Here is a 20,113-nt window from a genome sequence, read left to right as displayed (position 1 = left end):
AAACAGGCTATTGCTCTGATGCTCGAGTACACATTATACCATTACAACCTTGCCTCGCACTATTGTTTACTATATAGTGGCAGGAATAAAAACTAATATGAGAGTGATGAAGGAAAAATAGAACTAACGCAGCAGAGCCCAAGAAGCAATGTTGAACGCAGCCACTATGCTCTTCGCCAGACATGCCGGAAACAAAAAGCTATGTAGTACTCTATGAATTTGGCGAGCAAGTTATAGGATTTCCTGGCGCCTGTAATTTATGTAGAACCAATTACTTATCTCAAGACGAATTTGAGTTATCTGCACAACTAAATGCCGATCCTTTCAAGGTTAATGTCAGTAATAGTTTCCCTACGTGGGAAATCGTCAGCACATACCAATAGTCCCGGAGCTGTAGGCATCAACAATCTGAATTACGACGCCGTACGTCGCTCCAACCAAAAAGAAAAGACCCAGCAGCACCAGGCCGCAGTGCAGGACGAACACAGCCTTGTCTTTCATGGTACCGTTCTTGTAATGCCAGTGGTCGTATAGCCACAGCCAGCCCGGAAGGCTCATGGCGAGTGGGGCAAAACACACGGAGCCCACAAGGGCAATGAGATAGTTGAAGATCGGAATCGCCTCCGCCAGGATGAACGCAAGGGCACCGAGGATAACCGTGCTTGCAATCCAAGTACCCCAATGAACGACTGTGTTGGCCTGCAAGTGCCGCGAATTTCCTAGTATACGTACAAAGACATATTTGGCCGCCACCTTAAGAGTCACCATTCTAGTCAGCTTCCAGTAAACTATATGGAGTTGGCAAAGGTAATCGTGGAAAGACTTACATGCAGGTAAAGTGTGGCGCTCACAATCAATCCCACCAAGGCAACACCGTAAGATACCATCTTGATCGTTTGTCCTGCACTCTATATGATATATGTAATTAACTCCGGATTCACCGCACAAATGACGGGTCCAGGAAGGAAAGAAATACGCACCCCCAAAGATGGGCTCGCTACCCACTTCCCACACCAGCGATAGACGACCAAGCTAAAGGCGAGGTACGAAGCGGTGACAAGAGCCATACAGAAGTATAGTGGCTTCTTGTAATCTTTTGGGTTATGCATCTCCGAGATGACAGGCAGAAAGGCGCTGGTGCCGGCTGACGACACGAAGATTGTGCAGGAGGCCACCATGCCGGCCGCAAACCCGGGGTTATTGATGGCCACGAAGCCTAGGTCATATGGGCCCTCCTGAGGTGCGGCTGCTGGCCGGTCTCGTGTGGTTACCCCGATCACAACGATTAGTACGGCGGCATAAATAGAAATAAAGCCAGCATAGGTGAGCCAGCCCACATGCTCAAGTTTGCGAATGGAGGCGGTCGCGATAATGACAACCGTGGCAAGAAATGACCACCAGACAGTGCACGCGGCGTGGTGTGAAAGGGCATTTAGCGCGGTCGACACGCCAATAATTCCACTACCTGTCACCAGGACATAAGCAATAATGAACAATAACCCCGTCGCCTCCTTTGCAATTGTGCCTCCGACGACCTCAGCCATGTCAGCGATCGAATGGCAGTGAGGATGTTTTGTGCGAAAGTTGCCTAGAATAACAAAACAGTAGGTATTGAAGCATCCCCAAGCCACGATACTAATCGAACCTCCCACGGCACCCAGTGAATATAGCGCTGATGGTAGTGACAACACCCCTGTCGCAAAGAGGATCTTAATGAAGATCACGCCCGCATTGAACCACCCAACTTTGCGGAAGTTGACTCCAGTATCGGTCTTCTTGAAGACCTCTTTTTCCTCAAAAACCGACCCATGGGGGCTCGTTCGCTCGTCGTCATAGGCCATACTAGCCTCTGCCTTCTTGTTGTCCAGCATGGGGAGGAGTGGCTTCTCTAGACGGGACGAGGTGAACTGTAGACGGGCGAGCTGTAAGAACCAAAAGATAAAAATAAAAATAAAAACGAGCCACGTGAAGGAGGCATCAGCCTTTCCCTTCTCCTGCTTTGGTCTAGTGGACACGAAACATTCTGGAGGGAGGGATGGGCGATCCTCCTCGACGGTCAAGAAGTCTATTGACTAGACTGCACGCTAGTTCGCCGGAACTTAACAATCTAGGGGTTTCAGTAGTAAATACACACGGCCCACTTAACGACAGCGGCAACAGCCCGTCCGACTGACCCACTCAGTGTGATGCCTAGGAATGTGGTAGGGTGACATTCTGATATGGTGTGATTCCTGATATGCCATCCATGCCTCGTTAGTGTCAATTTAACTTTAATAGCCCAAGCTGCAGGAAGTGGAGTCTAGTGAGTAGTCCAGACTGCAAGTATTGGCCTTCGTGTGGCAACCTCATCGACATAACAGGCTCATCATGCGACGGTGGAATTAGCTAAGTAGCATGCTTTGTAGCACATATTAATGCCAAGTACTATAGAAACTCACCCCTCATCTCCTGCCGAGCCCTTACTTGATTGTGTTTTGCAGGGCATGTTCGTCATCTGACTACTTTACTTCTTGGACTGAAAGAGGACTCTATACCATGACATTCTCAGAATGACTAATTCGGGTTGAAATATTAGCAGAACGGCAGAATAATTTGACAGAAATATAGGCTCAGAGACAGACATGAGCATTTTTACTTCTTGCTGTTGACAGGGGGGCTAGAATTATTTACCTAGATCCTACAAGTGGACCTCATTGGCAAGATATGATGAGCCAAGACAAGTCTAATCCAGTCAATTGCTTGAAGGCTGCTTTACCCGATAACCATGGAACGAGGCAGCGAAGCTAGTTGTCAAAACTTGCTTACTTTCGTACTGCCTCTCTGCAAGGAAGCAGACTTCCCTTGGTTGAAGCACATTCTGCTAAAAATTCTCAGTTGCGTAACAGTACTTTTGTATCTCTCTACCATAGCACCTGCACAAGCCACAAGCGGGCGCTGGAACTTGCGGCTTATGTATAAGAGTGTGGGAGCAAAATCAGGCCTTAAGGTATCATTTAGACGGACTCAACCCTATAGTCTTGGACTCCTCTATTTCATATTTATCAGCAATTCACAGAGGCTATACTCCCATCAAAGCCGAGGCTCAGGATAGCAGCCTTGCACAGCTTAACCGATTACATTATCTCGGCCATGAAAAGGCATTTTCGATAACACGAGATTCCTAGAAATGCATTACAATCCTGTGATGATATTGTATACAATGGTCTATATTAATCTACAGGCTGACCTGAATCGTTTCCTGCTCTCTCACACATATCAGAATACCGGATTACAATCCCAACACACCAAGCATCAGACAATATGGCAAACAGAACCAACCCACCAGAATCCTATGAAACCCTTCCTTTTAAGACCATATCCATTTCCCATTTCCCAGAGACCTTGCCCACCGTCACCAAGGTAGTCATTCTGAAACTAAATCGCCCACGCCAGTTCAACGCCGTAACGGCGCAAATGATCGAGGAGATAATTGCGGCATACCAACACTTCGATACCGACGATCGAGTCAAAGCAGTAGTTGTAACAGGATCAGGCCCAGCATTCTGCGCGGGCGCTGACCTCCAAGTCGGGTTCTCTACACTGATTGATGACCTGAGGAAGGACCCTTCCAAGATCGAATCACACAGAGATGGGTACGTATCTTTACAACAATCATAGATCCTCCGCTTAAGACCATTCGCTAACATACATTCATATAACCAAGAGGTGGACGAGTCGCCCTAGCAATCCACAATTGTTCGAAGCCCACCGTAATGGCCATCAACGGCCCCGCAGCAGGATTCGGCATCACATTAACACTACCCGCCGCAATCCGAGTAGCCTGCGCAAGTTCGAAAATCAGTTTCGCTTTCTCGCGACGTGGACTAGCAATGGAGGCCTGTAGCTCCTTTTTCCTGCCGAAGCTGGTGGGAATGTCGCGTGCACTGCACCTGGTGACGACCGGCGCAACTTACACTGCGTCTGACCCGTTGCTGAGCAACCTCTTCTCGGAGATATTGCCGACTCCAGAGGAGACTGTTGCGTCGGCGCTTAGAATCGCAGGTGAGATTGCTGCGAGCACATCCACGGTGAGTACGAAGGTGATGCGCGATTTGATGTATAGGGCTCCGGGGAGCGCGGAGGAGGCTCATTTGTTGGAATCAAAGGTGTTTCTTGGTATGTTGATGTCCCGGGATAGTACAGAGGGTATGAAGAGTTTTGTGCAGAAGAGGGATCCCCAGTTTAGGGGAACTATGCGCCGTGATGCCCCTGTCGGTTGGCCGTGGTGGGTAGCTGTTGATGTTGCTTCGAAGGCTAAGCTGTAGGCTGCTTGTTCTGAGGACCGGTATTGTCAGGCAGCATAGATGTTACTTATTCATTTTGAAGTTGATACGGTGACCTGCTCCATTGCCCGTGAAGCTGCAGCCAGAATCCGTTTATTGTGCTCCCTACATGGGTTCGATCGCGTTAATAGCTTGCACACAGCCTTAGAATACCACCGAGGGATATGTATGTAGAAGACATCAAACAGTGTTTCACGATGGCAAGACAGTTAAGTCACAGGTAAGTAGATAGCTCTTATCACTGTATCATGATGGCAGATTTAAAGGCAGCTTCGACGTCAGTTCGTCTGAAACCGGGCGCCCGGCCGAGAATACAAACCCCGCGGAGTAGCACTGGTGTATGTTAGAACTAAAACCTAATGGAATAATACAAATGACCACATACTGCTAAGAAACCGTTCAATGTCGAGCATACGACTTTTGAGACACCCAGACAAGGTCGCGATTTCAGTATCTATACAAAGTCAGTGCCATGGCTCTCGTCACATCTGCTCTAGCTATACCTTCATGGGTCTGAGAAACATAGTCATTTATCGACTGGTACGTGTGTATATCTCCGTCTAACTGCGATATATGACGAATCCGTTGATCATGTATGGAGGGGAAGAGAGAAGATGCATCTAGATCCACCCCTTGTTCTCTTAGATATCCCTCCACATCTCGGCAATCAAACCATTCACCACCATATCCGCAAAGTTCTAAAAACTTCCGATGATCTGGTTCTTGATCGACTTCGCCCATTCCTCCTAGAGGCTGGAATAGCCCAAGGACTCGTTTAGGGGTCCTCGTATTCGCAGGATATATGGGGTTTCCCAAACAATCTTTCTTGGGATAATGCGTTCCAACACCACCAATTGAATAAAGCGGAAGGTTTGGTATCTCCAACGCATCTCTTACTCCGGCGCTGACAAGTTTCCGGAAGTAAGGATACATCTGCTTCCTGTCTTGTATGCAGGGGACCAATCTGAAGACTCTGTAAACCTCAAGTGGGTGGGACCGTGCATCGGTGAACAAACGAAAGGCGTACTCCAGACTGTAGCGCTGAAGTCTCCGGCAGAAGAATTTTTCTTGGTATGAGTATGTATAATGAGTGTCTCTGCTGTGCAGTTGTTCGATTTGCTGAATTTGCGTTGAACAACTGTTCGATTTATCTTCCACTTCATCACTGAAAGACAGATGTCGAGGCCTCTTCTTCGCAGAGTCTGCGACACGCTCCTTGTGCTTCCTGCGTTGATAATCCTTCAAGCACCCACAATCAATCTTAGGAATATCTTTAGAAGCGGGGTCATTGTGCATTATTTTAAGTTGTGAAGCATCTTTATCAGAACCAACACTTGAGGGGGTACTACTTTGTATCCTTGGCTGTATAAGAGAGTCGGAATTCGATGACAAAAGATCAGTTATGCAATCGAGGTGCCTAACAAGCGCAGGATGGCTAGATTTTAGCTCGGACGAAAACACAGCTTTATAGTCAGCGATTGCGGAAGCAGCCATATTAAGCCTGTATTCCAGATCTGCTGCACGCTCCTTAGCCTTTTCAAGAGCAACTTCTTTTTTGAGTCTGTAGGTCCGTTGGGCACGTCGGATCTGATCTCGACGATCCTGCGTCTGGATAAGCTTAATTGACTTCAAGCGAAGTCTCCCAATGTCATACCTCAGATAAAACAGCCCCACCATTGCTAGCATCCAGTCTAGGTCTTCCCGCACTTCTCCGCACGTGCAATCGAGAACGCACCTTTGGGATATTCTCTGAGGGGATATCCTGGTTAGCTTTTTCCGTGGGTAACTCCGAGTCCTGGACTGCGGGCTGTGAGCTGATCTTCTCTTGTCCCGCGTTAGGAACTACCGTGTCATTTGGTACGAGGTCAGACTCCACCGAGCCTTCTTGGCCGGTTGAGATATACTGACGAGCCGAGAGTACATCTTGTAAGCGGGAGGCCTGGCGAGTTTGGCGCCGGTTCACCATATTAGCTAGAGAGGCCGTGTGCTCGGCTGATGAATAAGAATATGATTTTGATCGTTTAGAGTTTCTAGTTGGTCAATAGACCCAGTCACAAGGCGGATCGTTGGTTCGGTTCGGTACGTTAAATGCATGAAAAAGTCGGAGGTTGAAGGGCACGTTGTATCAGAAGGATTCTTATGCAGTTTGCCGTGATAATGTAATCTCGATCGCCTCGGCTTCCAACCGGGTCAACGGTTGGGGCAGATCTCGCCGGTACCCTAACTTTATTGATGAGAATATCTCCACTCGACCCAACAGGATCTCCACTGGCTTGAATCTGATGGCAAATTGTTGTCTAAGGGCTACCAGAACTCTCTCTATGTTCCTATTTCTCACCGATTTATCTCTAGCCTATACGGGCTTAATAACTCGCTACGAGCGTCATGTAGCCCTAGCCAGTACCCTGCTCATCGCCACAAGAGATCAGTATACCGACCCAGCACTTTAGTAGCATCCCCATCAAAAGTATTATGCACGGCATCCCACCCAACCTTCAACTGTGCAGCTTCCAGATCCCGCTTCCTCCGCTCCTCAATTAGGCTCCACATAGCCAGTCCCTTATCCATATCCTTAGAAGGCAGAAGACCACATTCGACCAGCATCTGCTCCGGCGGGAAAGTCTTCCGGCCCTGCTTAAAAACATACCGGGACACAGCGGACGCAAACACCTGTTTCTCCGGCGACTGATCACTACCAACCTTCGGCCGGGTACGATCTCCGGGTGTATTCGGCTGCAGCAGAAACCTGCGATGGGGAAACGCGCCTCTCTTAACAAAATGCGACACAATGTAAATCCATTTCTCGTCCCAGCTGAGGACCCGGGACCAGACTTCGTACGCTTGGTAGGGCTTAATCTCTCTGCGGAAGACGATTTGCACTCCGCTCAGGATCATGACTGCGGTGGTTGGGGTAGGGCGGAATGACAGGCGTTGGCTGAATAGGAGGAGACTCAGGTTGCCGCGGGAGATGTCGAGATCGGTGAAGTAGGTCGAGTTACACTTGTGGATGTTGTAGTCACATTCTGTGAGAGGGGATCGTGTGCGGTGGATTGCTGGAAGAAATAGGCATTCTGGACTGAGATCCTTGTGTGTGATTGGGGTTATCAAAAGTCGTGTGATTAGAGCTCGAAGGAAACGAATCTGCTAGGATGTTAGGGTGTATTGCATTAGTGCTCTATGGGTTGTTACGCACAAACCACACGAAAGGTAGGTTTTTGTATGCAGCTACTAGAATGCACAGTATAATGAGTTTCCAGTTATCGAGTATAGCCATTTTGTTAATAGTTCTAGCGCAAGAAAAACTGCTCGCCAGAAGGGACCACCGATGCTAGAAAGTCATTAGAGAGAAGCCGCTTGCTTCCAAGGCTGCCACTATTTATCAGGGAAATGATATACTACGATAGTATTTTGTTGGGACACCCTCACCAACAACATTGTGCGGGTCAAGAGAGTACGCAACGAATGGGTCCTGCTCTCTTAATTATCCCCTTTTGTGGCTCTTTTCCGTTACTTGTAACCATATATCCACTCTCCCACTCCAATTAGACGCGTTAATCATGGCTGAAAATCATTTTATGAGCTTTCAATAGCTGATAACTTAGCTGAATGCACCAAATGCAGCAAATGATGTAGTACTATTTCTATTCCGTAACAGGCAACTGCCTTATACACTATCTATTTCATGCATGGAAAGGACATCCAGCAGCATAATTTGTTCCCTTCAGGCTCTGAAAGATAGCCTCCATCTCATCCTGTCCCCTTTTCTCCTGCGCTGCAGGACCTATAGTACGCAAGTCGTACCCCGACTCCTTGTACTCGTCCGTTTGTGAAGGAATAGCCCCATTTCCAAAGAGCCGTACTAAGAGAGCTTTCGGTCCCCATCTGTGCTTAACCGTAGGTTTGATATACCACGGATGTTCGATCCAGAGATTCCAGGTATACAGTCCCGTGGACGGGTCGGGAGAATCGTTTAACACATGCACAGCTTTGGAATCCGGTCTCGGCAAGCTGAGATAACGCAGTATGAACTTTCGCACTACCAGAACACTCTTTGCAAATATCGAGACAAGTATACCTGGCTTTTCAAATCTGCACCTGAGGTTAGAAACTGGCTGTAACGAAGACATAAGGCTCAGAAAACTTACCCCATACTTATTCTGCTGTGCTCTTCTAATTTGGTGACGACTACGCTTTCGATCAGTGGCTTCAATGGCGCGGGCATATTACATTTGGCCAATTCCATCAGTCTCCGACCAATATACCTCGTCGAATCCGTCGGTTGAGCTGCGGCCTTCTCATATGCCATCGTCCAGTCATAGAGTTCCTGGGCGAAGTGTATCCCGTCCTTCCAACCAGTCTCATGAGAAGGAAGGAATGTGAAGGGGATTTCCATCGCATCTCCCAGCGCCCTATGGAACACACCGATAGCACATCTTTCAACATCCGTCAACCGACGCCATTCATTTCTATCGACACCCCTGACAATATCGACAACAGCAGAGCCAAGGGTATGCAGCATATCTTCGTCCAGGATTTTGCCCGCCTTGCGATACCGAGCATGCAGGTAATTCATCCGTGCAATTCCCAATAGATGGGACTCGGAACCGGGCTCTCTATCATGAACCTCGTTAAGGACCACTTCGGTATCTGCGGCCCGTTTGGACGCATTCTTTTCGTTGAGCTGGCGAGTGGCGACGAATAATTTGGTCATTGTAGGAATGGATCCTGTCTTAACCTTTCATTAGCTTTTATTCCAATACAGCTTCGTATATGAAAACTCACTTTCAGTAGTGATAGCTTCATAGCGCTGTGGAGAGTGTACGGGAACTCTAGTTCTCGCAGTTCGCGGAAGATCTCGTGGGCTTCTTTCACGGTCATGCTGGACAGAGGACGTCCGTTGAACTTCGCCTCAATTTTACGGGCACGTTGGAAGCGAAGACGCTTGACAAGAAGTAGGTATGGTAGTAATACTGCCGCCGCAATTAGAAGGCGTTCGGGTGTTATACTGAGATTGGCCATGTTGGTAATCGAGAGCATGCTCTCGATGGGTTTGAAAGAATCAGGATTCTAAGTTATGGGTTACCGGGTGCTTAACACCTACTTATTGTAGGGCTTTATTTATCATCCAAGGTATATTTCCTTTCATATGAAATCCTGGGGGGAACAAAAAACCGTTGAGCCGAGATTGATGTTGAGACTGTGATAATCAGAATTTGCGGATATGGTTCGCCGAGATAATGTAATCCATGCAGATGGCCATCTACTCTACCTTCATAGAATCTATTCCAAGACAATAACCGAGTAGTACTCTTCTTCGAGTACATGCTACGCAGGCATGTGGCATCACGATCAACTCCAGCCTACTCATTCGGGGAGTGGAAGTGGTCATGACATATCAACTCGACCTTTGTGCGTGTCAAGTAGGTGGTTAGCTTGAAATATCTTTGTATTGGCCTTAGCTACCTGCTCCGCACTTTCTATGATCACATCATTCATAGCTATAGTTATATACTTTGAGTATGACTAGTTTGTTCACATCTGGGTGGGTTCCGCCACTGTACAAAAGGGTAGCGTCTTTCCTATGGGAATGGCGGCTCAACCATTCTCGAGACATAACCCACCCAACGAAAAGCATATTTATGGAGATATATACAATTTTCGAAAAGAAAAAAGGTGGTTTTACTCCCTCTCTACAATATTCTCCAGATCATCCCGTACTCTTCCATCACCCCGGTCAGGCCTCCAGCCGGTGCCCGCTTGGGCGACCGTTGCTACCAGGGCCAAAACACAGCTACCTAGCAGTAGTGTTTTAACCGCTTGTTCATAGCTCTGTATCGCGACTAACCTTTTAATCCCAGTTAAACTCTTTACCATGGCCGGGCTACCGAGCAGCTTGCGGATCAGTTCATCCTGTTCTGGTAGACCATGGGCTGCGAAGCCGGTCTCTAAGCTCGTTTTCAGCTCGCGTTGGAAGAATCCTCCGCCAATGGCAGAGCCAAAGCTTCCTGCAAAGCCTCTCGACATAGCAATCAGGGCGCTCACGACATAATGTACGTCTGGTCGTGTGAGATGCAGTAGATGAGATAAGCTGTAGTTCATCAAAGCGCCGGCCGCGAGACCGTTAAAGAATGTCACGGCCAGGTAGGCAATAGTAGGTGAGGAAGGTGTTGAGAGAATTGCGAGGACGAGATTTGCCAGTGCAAACGACAAGAATACGATGATATTCGAGCTATTTGTGTTGGTAGATGTCAGCTGGGCTTGTAGTGGCCGGACATGGATCGATAGCGCTCACATATAGTAACTGCCGGTTTTACGAATATGCAACCAGCCTACGAGGAGACCCCCGAGTCCGAATCCAGCATTTGTCGGTACTAGGATCAGGCCAGCAGAGGCCGGGGACCAGTTTCGGACGACCATTGCGTACACGGGTGTGAAAAAGAGAACCGACCAGCGGGCCATCATTGAAGCAAGGCCTGAGAGACAGGTCAAAACAACACTTCGCATACCAAGCACTTCTACCGGGATTATGGGCTCCGACGTGAATCGGGATTCAATCAACAAGAACACGGCGAAGGGGGCGAGAGACAAGATCAACGGTACAAGTTGAATCTCTGGTGACGCAAGGCTAAAGAGCAGCAGAAATACGGAGATACTCTATGAAGAGTCAGTGAAAACCGCCACGTTAGCTCGCCGATGTGCCCTTACCAAAGCTAGGGCTCCGCCATAGTCAACTTTGGCCAGTTTCCGTACCAAGGCACGACCCCAGAGGGGCTCATCGTTCGTTGAACTTGAGGGGATAGCAAAGTACTGAATCGGGCCCACAATGAAGCAAAGTGGCGCTTGAACCCAGAAGATAATGCGCTAGTAAAACCTTTAGTGGGTGTCCTTGGGGGTAGTATTAGAGCAACGTACCCATCCAAAAGCTGGCGTTAGTAACCCGGCCAGCACCGCACCGGTTGAGACACCGGTCGTCATTCCAACATTGATCAGCCCAATGTATAACCCTCTCCGCTTTTTGCTAGTCAGGTCAAGGGTAAGGATTATCGTTGTAACCATGATACCGCCGCCGCCACACCCGGTAAGTGCCCGCCCCAAAAGGAAGACGGCTAGATTTCGAGCTGCCGCGGTGATGAAAAGGCCTATCGATAGAAGCACGCAAGAGAAGAGAACGTATACACGGGGAGTAAATATTTGAGAAAGTCGACCCGCGAGCGGAGTGACACTAGACATTGCAATCTACCGACAAAAGCGGGTTAGCTCGAAGACATTGCATAGGCCATCACGATGAGCTTAAACATACTAGATAAGCTGAAGTAAACCATGTTGTTTCTGAAAACGCATCGAGATCCGCTGCAATATCCGACTGTGCCGTTGTCATCATGGACATGTTGGTAGCTAAGTCCGGGTTCAGTCATTTGCGGTGCAGCACCAGGACAGTTACATGCGAAGTCAAGAATACCTTGCGTAAAGAGGAGGAGTCCCATTGCGGAGACAATTGTGAATCCCCTACCAAATGAAATAGGAACATTGCTCTCGTCTGACTCGGCGGGCGAGTTATTGAGGAGAGGCGTTGCCTCCGAGGGGAATTCCTCCGTATGCTGTACTGCAACCATGATGTACGTCGCTGGGGGACTGGAAGGTTGTTAGGGAAAGGGTATCAAATTTCCCCTCGTTTGGGCACATTTCACGGCCAATGGGGATGACGTGCAACTAGAGGATTCAAACGTGCTACTCTGGGGAAATATGCACACTTACATAAATACCCATGACTGGATGGCGCCGGATAAGCATTTATAATCAGGGCCGGAAATAAGATAATCAATGATTCAATGATCAAGACCGGGGGTTGACAGGTGCCAAGAGAATGAGTGGAGCCGGTTACTGTAACATGGAATAAACAAGGAGAGGAAAAATAAAAGAGAAAGGGGATTGACTGGTTCCAAGGAATCAGAGATGGATCATGGAATCCAGGGAACAGCAGATGACAAGTAGAAAAAGCAAAAAGCAATGACCAGACTGGGGCTCGATCCCAGGACCTTATCGGTGTTAACGATACGTGATAACCAACTACACCATCCGGCCAATTGTTGAAAAGCCGTCATTAGCTTACGTATATCAAGCTGCTTGGCAATCATAGAGACGTTCGACAGAGTTGAGTCTTCAACATAGGTTTGTTGGGGCAATGAAGAAGATAAAAGGGTGTTTTCCTATAAGATATACTTATTAGTCATATACTATCTATTATACATGACTCAATGTCCAGATATAAGGCTCTGTGATGTAGCGGCTGGTGACCTTCCATTTAGCAGTAATGGCTGCTCAAAGATATATATCTCCCCACACGCTGGCCCGCTGTATTCGCAGGTGCCAGGATCAAAACGGCAGAAAACCGATAATGCCGACACGAAAACCGAGACTTTATGCATTCATAGCATATTTACACCCGAAAACAGTAATACATTATCATAAACTCGTGTCCCGCTGGGAGTATATGCCTTTACAGAATGGTTAAGCCAAATGGGATGAGGTCCAAATCATAGTATTTCTGCCTTGGTGCCTGAGGGTGTCTTGGCGGTAAGTCGACAATGTTCCGCAGATTTTCTCTGCAATCATCACGACCATCTCATCGCTTGCGCGACTTGCTACATATTCACGCGTCCACATTACCAGTTAGAAATCTCAACCGCTCTATAATTTATCAAAATGCCCCGTGCTGTTCGAGGCATGTGCACGTTGCTCCTACCATCTCTTGCGATCGAGCTAACATGCGCCTCCAACAGGAGTCCTGATCGAATGCGATCCGTCCGTGAAAGCCATTATTTTGAAGTATGACGAAGAAAGACACGACTACATTGTGGAGGACCTGGACGATGACCGCCACCTGGTTATCAAGGAAAGCCAACTGCAGAACCTGAAGATCCGGTTGGGAAGGGTATGCCTCAGAAGACGACTTGGTTGTGTTACTCTACTGACGACATCACGTAGGAACTCGATGAAAAGGTCATGCAGCCTGAGGAGTCGGAATCTGACGAATGAATATCCTGGATATTTCGATATATTTCCATCCTATCGCATCCTCACCGACGCTATCCTTTCGTTGTTACACTTGCAGGGGATGAGGAGGACCCGAAGCATTGTACAACGACATCGCGACCGTTCTGCGACTACCACCAACGACCGAAAGAGAACTCCACCATATGTTGGAATCAAGAGATGCCACGTATATTCGCCATGTAATCGGTTGATGACTCGACTTATTCAACAGGGTTGATACCCAAGGAAGTTTTGGTCCTGGGAAGTGGCAAAGATGGGTCCTGTGTTTCCTGTCGCATTGTCTAGGATTGGCATCAAGAGAGAGGTAGAGGAGCTTCGAGCCCTACCAATTTTCTTGGTTGTTACTTGCTTGATGCTCGTATGGAGCTGGAGTTCATGTATAGAAGTTCCTTCTATAGCGCTGACCCTTCCTTGTTTTGAGCCCTTTCGAAGTGTCCAGAACCTTATGAGGAGTGCGAAAAGGTGTACAGTATCTTCTAGATATCCAAGTTGATCTGGAGGTCTAACAGCCAATCAAATTGAGTCGCACTGCAGACGTCGTATGATTGAAGGTACGAGCCATTCCAAGGTTCCACGTTCTAGCCGGATGGAGACTCCCACCAACGGTGATCGCCATCACGTGATTCGTCGAAACGCCCAGAAAGCTCCCGCACCAACCAGAGGCGTCGAGTGGAAGCTCGAAAGTTCTCGACGCCTCAGGCACCATCCAGGGTCATCCTGAAGTGATGCCACCAGCACGTCAGCTGTTGTGAATCGCAGTTTCTGGAACATGGCTGACAAGAGATATAAGGGGGCACAAGACCTCGTCCAGTTGCACTTCTCTTCATCAGAACAACAACAATCAAACACAAGAACACAACAGCAATCGACTACAGACCAAATACCTCTTTCCACTACTACTTCTATCAAAACAAACTTGCCTCTGTTTACTCTCTTAAACAACCTACCTCAACACACAGCCAAAATGTCTCTCTTCAGAACCATGCCTACCGCTGGAGACTTCTCCCCTCTCTTCCGTCTTCTGGACGACTATGACACCCACCGCCAGAGCCGTGGTCAGGTGTCCAGCGTGCGCTCCTTCGCTCCTCGCTTCGACGTCCGCGAGACCGACGATGCCTACCACTTCGACGGTGAACTCCCTGGCATCTCTCAGAAGGACATCGACATTCAATTCTCCGACCCTCAGACTCTTGTGATCAAGGGCCGCTCCGAGCGCGAATACCACTCCCCTGAAGCCGGCGAAACCAAGGAGACAGAGGGTGAGAGCAAGGAAGTGGTAAAGAAGGAGAACAACAAGCCTCGCTTCTGGGTCAGCGAGCGCTCCGTGGGCGAATTCCACCGCACCTTTACTTTCCCATCTCGCGTCGACCAGGAGAACGTCAAGGCCAGCCTTAAGAACGGCATCCTCTCCTTGGTCGTGCCCAAGGCTGCTGCTTACACTGGCAAGAAGATCACCATCGAGTAAACGAGCCACGAGATGAGACGAGTTACGACCTTGCATGGGAGTTGAGCAGTTTGAACGTTGCCAACAGTGATATTTCTTCTTTCGACTTTCGTTTTAATCGACAACCCCCCAAGAAAAAGAAAAAGAAAAAAAAAAAAAAAAAATCTTTCCGACCTCAGTCGTTGAAGTTGAAGATGTTGATTCGTTTTCATTTCTTTTGACACTGGCGGGTGATGGCGGTGGATGATGGATTTGCTGGCATTTCTTAATTCTACCTCTTTGTACTTTATTAGCTCAATGCCTTAATCAATTCTTTAATTGGACTTCACTTCCAATAAAATTCTACCAACGTAACAAACAACATCATTACCTTAGTAACAGAAGTTGCCTTTTCAAGCGAAGTATAGACAGCTGACTCAGCCACGTAAATGCCAAGCCGTTCAAATGATTATGCTATCAGATGACATCATGTGCCTTTCCCCTCTCAGTTCAGCACCATAAGAGTCGACAACATCCACACATAGTATACATACATGTACAATATTGACATTGACATGTTAAGCATGACCTACCTCACGAGAACTTATATCTCTTCTACCCAATTTAGTAATAGTCGGAGGAAAGGCCCGATCCATGGATATGCCTCGAAACCTTGATCATTTCCGCGAACCGAGGCACGTGAAGTTCAACCGACGGTTATCAGATCAGATCGGGTCAGATTCATATTCATTCCACGTCCTCCAATTCTCCCCTGTAAATAATCGCATTGTTGTACATATCAGTATATTGATACTATACATACCACTCTAATTCATAACACTTCATTGTACAGTCCAGTAATCAACAATCTACCATCCCTACCTTCGATATCACCAACAACACCCAGACCAGCAATCCAAAATGACGACCCCAACCCTAACCCCCAAATACTTCAACATAACCTACCCCCAAGAATATGTTGCGCACGTCGAAATCAACCGTGCCGACAAAATGAACTCCTTCTTTGAAGCGTAATCTACCACACCCCCTACCTACCCCAACCCCAACCCCATAAACACACCAAAGCTAACAAGAACCAAAAAAGAATGTGGCTCGAACTCCACACAATCTTCACCCACCTCTCACACTCCCCAACCGTCAGAGCCATCATCCTCTCCGGTGCCGGCCCCAAAGCCTTCACCGCCGGATTGGACGTCAAAGCCGCCAGCCAGGGCCTCCTCTCCTCCGACGACAGTCAAAGCGACCCCGCCCGCAAAGCCTTCCATCTGCGCCGCCACATCACCTCCTTCCAAGATTGCATTTCGGCCATCGAGCGCTGCGAGAAGCCCGTTATCGTGGCCATGCATGGCTTCTCCCTCGGTCTGGCCGTGGACATCGCCACGGCGGCGGATGTCCGGCTCTGTGCCGCTGATACCAAGTTCGCCGTGAAGGAGGTGGATATTGGTCTTGCAGCGGATATTGGGACGCTGAGTCGGTTGCCGAAGGTGGTGGGGAATTTCGGGTGGGTGAAGGAGGTGGCCTTGAGCGCGAGGGTGTTTGGGGCCGAGGAGGCGCTGCGGGTTGGGTTTGTTAGTCAGGTGTTTGGGGGCAAGGAGGAGGTTCTCAAGGGGGCGTTGGAGATTGCTGGGTTGATTGCTAGTAAGAGTCCGGTTGCTGTGTTGGGCACGAAGGATATTTTGAATTGGAGTCGGGATCGGAGTGTGGAGGATGGTAGGTTTTCTTTTTTCTTTCTCTTGTTCTTGGTTCTCCCTTGTTTGTTGGTGCTGGTTGAAGGTTGGGTAGGGTTTGCGAGGTGTGCTGACTTGATGTTTAGGTCTTCGGTATACGAGTGTGTGGAACAGTGCTGCGTTGCAGACGAAGGATGTCAGCGCGGCGTTGTTGTCGGGGATTCAGAAGAGGAAGCCTACGTTTGAGAAGTTGTAATTACCATCTACACTACTGTAAATTCTATAATGGAGTATATTGCACTGGGCCAGATAGTATTGTATTATGCATAGATCCCTTGATTGACATCATATCCCACTCTTATACCGAACCTCCACTCCTAAACGATCTACACCCCGTACACACCACAGCCTTCGGCCCAAAACACCCCGAACATCCACATCCCCGAACGATAACCCGTTGGTGGAAAAACCCACCCATTAGCAAACCAAGGACCCTGAATACCCAGCGACCCCAAACGGGGAAAGAAAAAAGGGCAACGATCCTTCACGGGAGCGGGTAAGCTTCCACGTTTTCCACAAATAAAACATGCGGGGAAGGAACGGGGCGTCTGCTCCCACAAATAGAACCGCGGGTAATCTATGCATGACGGGGATCGACCCCGAGGAAAGGATGTACAGTGACGGAGGGACGGTGTGGGGTTTGGCTTGCTCCGTGTTGTGTTTGGGGTCAGACTTTGAAACTTCCGTCGGTCCGTGGCTGATACGCTTCTTGTACCTGAGATGGGGGTTGTGGTCATCGGGGTGACTTTCTATATCCTTTTTTTTTTCTTTTTCTTTTTTTTGTTTTGGTTTATTCTTCTGTTCTACTCCTGGGTCTTTTCCCCGTTTGGGGTTGTTTCTAGATGTAGATATTCCGTGGCAGGGGTTTGGATCTTGGCTTTGGGTATAAATAGGTTGGAGCTGCTCGTGAGCTTGTAGTTGATCGTTCCATAGATCCTTCATTGTACTGCTCTTTCATTACAGAATATCACTATTTCCAACATGAGATCCGTCCTTCTCCCCCTGTCCCTTCTTCCCAGCGTCCTGGGCGCCACCATCTATCTAGCTGGGGACTCAACCATGGCTGCAAGCGGCGGCGGGTCTGGCACCGACGGTGAGAAGACCAGGAACAGCGCCGCGTGTGGAATGCAAACTGACAACCGTAGGATGGGGACAGTATGTCAACGACGTGTCTATCACCGTCTCCAACAAAGCAATCGGCGGTCGTAGCGCCCGCTCCTATACCCGCGAAGGCCGTTTCGACGCCATCGCCGACCTCCTGCAAGAAGGGGACTACGTGGTGATCGAGTTCGGACACAACGACGGCGGCTCGCTGAGCACCGACAACGGTCGCACCGACTGCCCCGGAACGGGCTCGGAGACGTGCGAGACCACCTACGACGGCCAAGCGGAAACCGTCCTCACCTTCCCGGCATACTTGGAGAACGCGGCCAAGACCTTCGTGGACAAAGGGGCCAAGGTCCTGATCTCCAGCCAGACTCCGAACAATGTCTGGGAGTCGGGAGAGTATTCCTATTCGCCGTCGCGCTTTGTCGAGTACGCTCAATTGGCGGCCGAGACGGCAGGGGTGGACTATGTGGACCACGGCGCTTACGTGGCCGCCCGGTATGAGGCATTAGGGGCTGACACAGTCAACTCCTACTACCCCAATGATCACACCCATACCAGCCCGGAAGGGGCACAGGTCGTGGCGGATGCGTTCCTGAAAGCAGTGGCTTGCAGTGATGTCGCGCTCAAGGAGGTCTTGACCAGTACGGATTTCCCGGGTGACTGTCTGTAGATGGCAATGCTTGCGGCGAAATGATGCATTGGCAGGGAGTATGCTATTGCGTATTATGTATATAGTTCTCGATACCCACGCATCCAAATGACAATTTGGGTAATGACAGATTCCAGATCCGTCGGCATTATAGGTACGCCATGGTCTTCATAACATCGTATCGTGAAATAGATCTGAACCAACGTGTAACCAAGATTACCTCAGCTCCTCCAGCGCTTTTCTGACAAAACCACGGTTCTCAACTCGCTGGTAGTACTGGGCCAGATTGCGATAGGCCTTCATTGAGAATGGCCCCCGGGCTTGTACAATCTCCCTCAAGACCGGCCAAAGCGCACAGTCGTCCAGCCCAAACGTGGGCCCATTCAAATAATACTTCCCGACCAGGGCCCGCTCCCATGTATCCAAAGCCCGCAGATGGCCCTCTTTTTCTTCTTTCTGATGCTCACGCCAGCTCTTTAAGAATTCGTCAATCTCCGCGAATCGATCGCCCCCACCCAACGGCTCTACCCCGGGTCGGTTCAACTCCGTAGAACGCCGTGTCAAGTGGGTTAGAATGTTAATATCCCCGGCAATCTCTGTGCCGTCCGTATCGACATACACGGGTCCTGTGTCCTTCCTGCTGCTGGGAGTCTCCAGATTGTATCGCATGCCATGCTCGCTCAGACAGACCAACACTCGCAGATTGGCCACAACATCTTCGCCGGCTACTAGTTTGTTCGCCGACGCGGTGACAAAGTTAACCACGTCGAACCCGGCTCCGTAGACGGCATCCCAATTAAAGTCAATCGCATGATTTTCTTCACCGAATGCGCGAATGAGCCGTTCCGTCTCCGCGGGATCGCCGTGGATCACAGCATTAGCCTGATCCTGGCTTTTGGACACAGCTCCCTGACCCCAGATCGTGTCGCCAGCGGGGTTCAAGAACGTGCCAATGTGGCGGAAGGTGAGCGAAATTCGCTCGCCCCCGTACGCCCGTTCTTCCATGGACTTCTCTGTGTCTGCGCGCTTGTCGGGACGAATGCCGTGGAGCCATCGCATATTGGTCTTCTCGCCTAAAATGAACAGTGATTCGTGAGGCATTGGCACCCGTTGAGTTGCTCGACTGGACTCCCCCTCTTCGGCATCTGGGGATTGGGCTTTGCTCCGGAGGACCATCACCCGCTGCGCGCCAAGACTGACATTGCAGATTGATGATCCACGGACGATGTCCAGAGTCTTGTCCGAATGTTCTGAGATACGGTCTTGCCCGTCACGGTAGAGCTGAATGAGGACATGGTTCAGGGGATGGCGTAGGATGCGTTCCACAATCATGCGTACTCGGTCCACCGTGGCCGTGAAAGGCTGCAATGCTGGCGATTCGTCGGCAGGGTGACGATAAATGGGGATCGAGCCATCCGACAGTGGCTGCCCTTGAACAGCGACGAGACGCGGAACCTCTCCAGACATGTGATACATTTTCTGCCAGGCTACCTCCGTGCGGATCTGTTCAAAAGCATTGGCGGGAAGTTCCAAATCATAGACGATACGTGAATCGCCCTCTCCGATCGCATCCCCCGGTTTGCGAATGTCGCGCGATGGTTTGGATTTCGTGCTTCGTCGACTTTCGGTGCGCGAGGTGGATTCGGGTTTCGAATCTACTCTCTGCGTCCGGCGTGCTTTTACGCGTGCCTTCTGCGCCTTTTCCGCCGCCCGACTGTAGCGGGTGCGTGCCACCGAAGCCAGAATATCGTCATGGTCTTCCAGAGGGTCTTCACCCGGACTGACGTCGAGGCCACGGGGCGGAGGA

The 20,113-nt window shown here is 49.4% G+C and overlaps 9 protein-coding genes and 1 non-coding gene across 10 annotated transcripts; 5 read left to right on the top strand and 5 right to left on the bottom strand.

Moving 5' to 3' along the window:
- Positions 1 to 211: 211 nt before the first annotated feature.
- Positions 212 to 1,871, bottom strand: AO090701000548 (putative neutral amino acid permease; the record flags this gene model as incomplete). Its single annotated transcript, XM_023237258.1, has 4 exons — positions 212 to 243; positions 378 to 753; positions 828 to 908; positions 981 to 1,871. 4 exons carry the CDS (start codon positions 1,869 to 1,871, stop codon positions 212 to 214), a joined length of 1,380 nt encoding a protein of 459 aa, XP_023092189.1.
- Positions 1,872 to 3,300: 1,429 nt separating this feature from the next.
- AO090701000549 (uncharacterized protein) lies at positions 3,301 to 4,304 on the top strand (the record flags this gene model as incomplete). The annotated part of the gene is made up of 2 exons (XM_001823328.1): positions 3,301 to 3,632; positions 3,704 to 4,304. 2 exons carry the CDS (start codon positions 3,301 to 3,303, stop codon positions 4,302 to 4,304), a joined length of 933 nt encoding a protein of 310 aa, XP_001823380.1.
- Positions 4,305 to 6,731: 2,427 nt separating this feature from the next.
- AO090701000550 (uncharacterized protein) lies at positions 6,732 to 7,596 on the bottom strand (the record flags this gene model as incomplete). The annotated part of the gene is made up of 2 exons (XM_001823329.1): positions 6,732 to 7,463; positions 7,516 to 7,596. The coding sequence occupies 2 exons, from the start codon at positions 7,594 to 7,596 to the stop codon at positions 6,732 to 6,734; spliced, it is 813 nt and encodes a 270-aa protein (XP_001823381.1).
- Positions 7,597 to 8,002: 406 nt separating this feature from the next.
- AO090701000551 (uncharacterized protein) lies at positions 8,003 to 9,341 on the bottom strand (the record flags this gene model as incomplete). Its single annotated transcript, XM_023237256.1, has 3 exons — positions 8,003 to 8,358; positions 8,550 to 9,051; positions 9,105 to 9,341. The coding sequence occupies 3 exons, from the start codon at positions 9,339 to 9,341 to the stop codon at positions 8,003 to 8,005; spliced, it is 1,095 nt and encodes a 364-aa protein (XP_023092190.1).
- A 660-nt stretch (positions 9,342 to 10,001) lies between these two features.
- On the bottom strand, positions 10,002 to 11,935 carry AO090701000552 (putative MFS multidrug transporter; the record flags this gene model as incomplete). Its single annotated transcript, XM_001823331.1, has 6 exons — positions 10,002 to 10,551; positions 10,615 to 10,976; positions 11,028 to 11,183; positions 11,235 to 11,558; positions 11,623 to 11,717; positions 11,782 to 11,935. 6 exons carry the CDS (start codon positions 11,933 to 11,935, stop codon positions 10,002 to 10,004), a joined length of 1,641 nt encoding a protein of 546 aa, XP_001823383.1.
- Positions 11,936 to 12,330: 395 nt separating this feature from the next.
- AO090701t00009 lies at positions 12,331 to 12,404 on the bottom strand. Its single transcript has one exon. It is a non-coding gene; the product is annotated as a tRNA-Val (tRNA).
- Positions 12,405 to 12,813: 409 nt separating this feature from the next.
- On the top strand, positions 12,814 to 13,358 carry tfb5 (TFIIH complex subunit TFB5; the record flags this gene model as incomplete). The annotated part of the gene is made up of 4 exons (XM_023237255.1): positions 12,814 to 12,829; positions 12,902 to 12,991; positions 13,106 to 13,254; positions 13,308 to 13,358. 4 exons carry the CDS (start codon positions 12,814 to 12,816, stop codon positions 13,356 to 13,358), a joined length of 306 nt encoding a protein of 101 aa, XP_023092191.1.
- A 982-nt stretch (positions 13,359 to 14,340) lies between these two features.
- On the top strand, positions 14,341 to 14,841 carry AO090701000554 (Hsp20/alpha crystallin family protein; the record flags this gene model as incomplete). The annotated part of the gene is made up of 1 exon (XM_001823333.1): positions 14,341 to 14,841. The coding sequence occupies one exon, from the start codon at positions 14,341 to 14,343 to the stop codon at positions 14,839 to 14,841; it is 501 nt and encodes a 166-aa protein (XP_001823385.1).
- Positions 14,842 to 15,720: 879 nt separating this feature from the next.
- AO090701000555 (enoyl-CoA hydratase/isomerase family protein) lies at positions 15,721 to 16,743 on the top strand (the record flags this gene model as incomplete). Its single annotated transcript, XM_001823334.1, has 3 exons — positions 15,721 to 15,830; positions 15,905 to 16,530; positions 16,634 to 16,743. The coding sequence occupies 3 exons, from the start codon at positions 15,721 to 15,723 to the stop codon at positions 16,741 to 16,743; spliced, it is 846 nt and encodes a 281-aa protein (XP_001823386.1).
- Positions 16,744 to 17,528: 785 nt separating this feature from the next.
- Positions 17,529 to 18,327, top strand: AO090701000556 (rhamnogalacturonan acetylesterase RgaE; the record flags this gene model as incomplete). Its single annotated transcript, XM_001823335.1, has 2 exons — positions 17,529 to 17,640; positions 17,693 to 18,327. The coding sequence occupies 2 exons, from the start codon at positions 17,529 to 17,531 to the stop codon at positions 18,325 to 18,327; spliced, it is 747 nt and encodes a 248-aa protein (XP_001823387.1).
- Positions 18,328 to 20,113: the final 1,786 nt, after the last annotated feature.

This window comes from Aspergillus oryzae, chromosome 5 (assembly GCF_000184455.2).
Source record: "Aspergillus oryzae RIB40 DNA, chromosome 5".
NCBI lineage: Eukaryota > Fungi > Ascomycota > Eurotiomycetes > Eurotiales > Aspergillaceae > Aspergillus > Aspergillus oryzae.
Note: the sequence above shows the minus strand (reverse complement) of the source record. Positions and strands in the feature narration are given on the sequence as shown.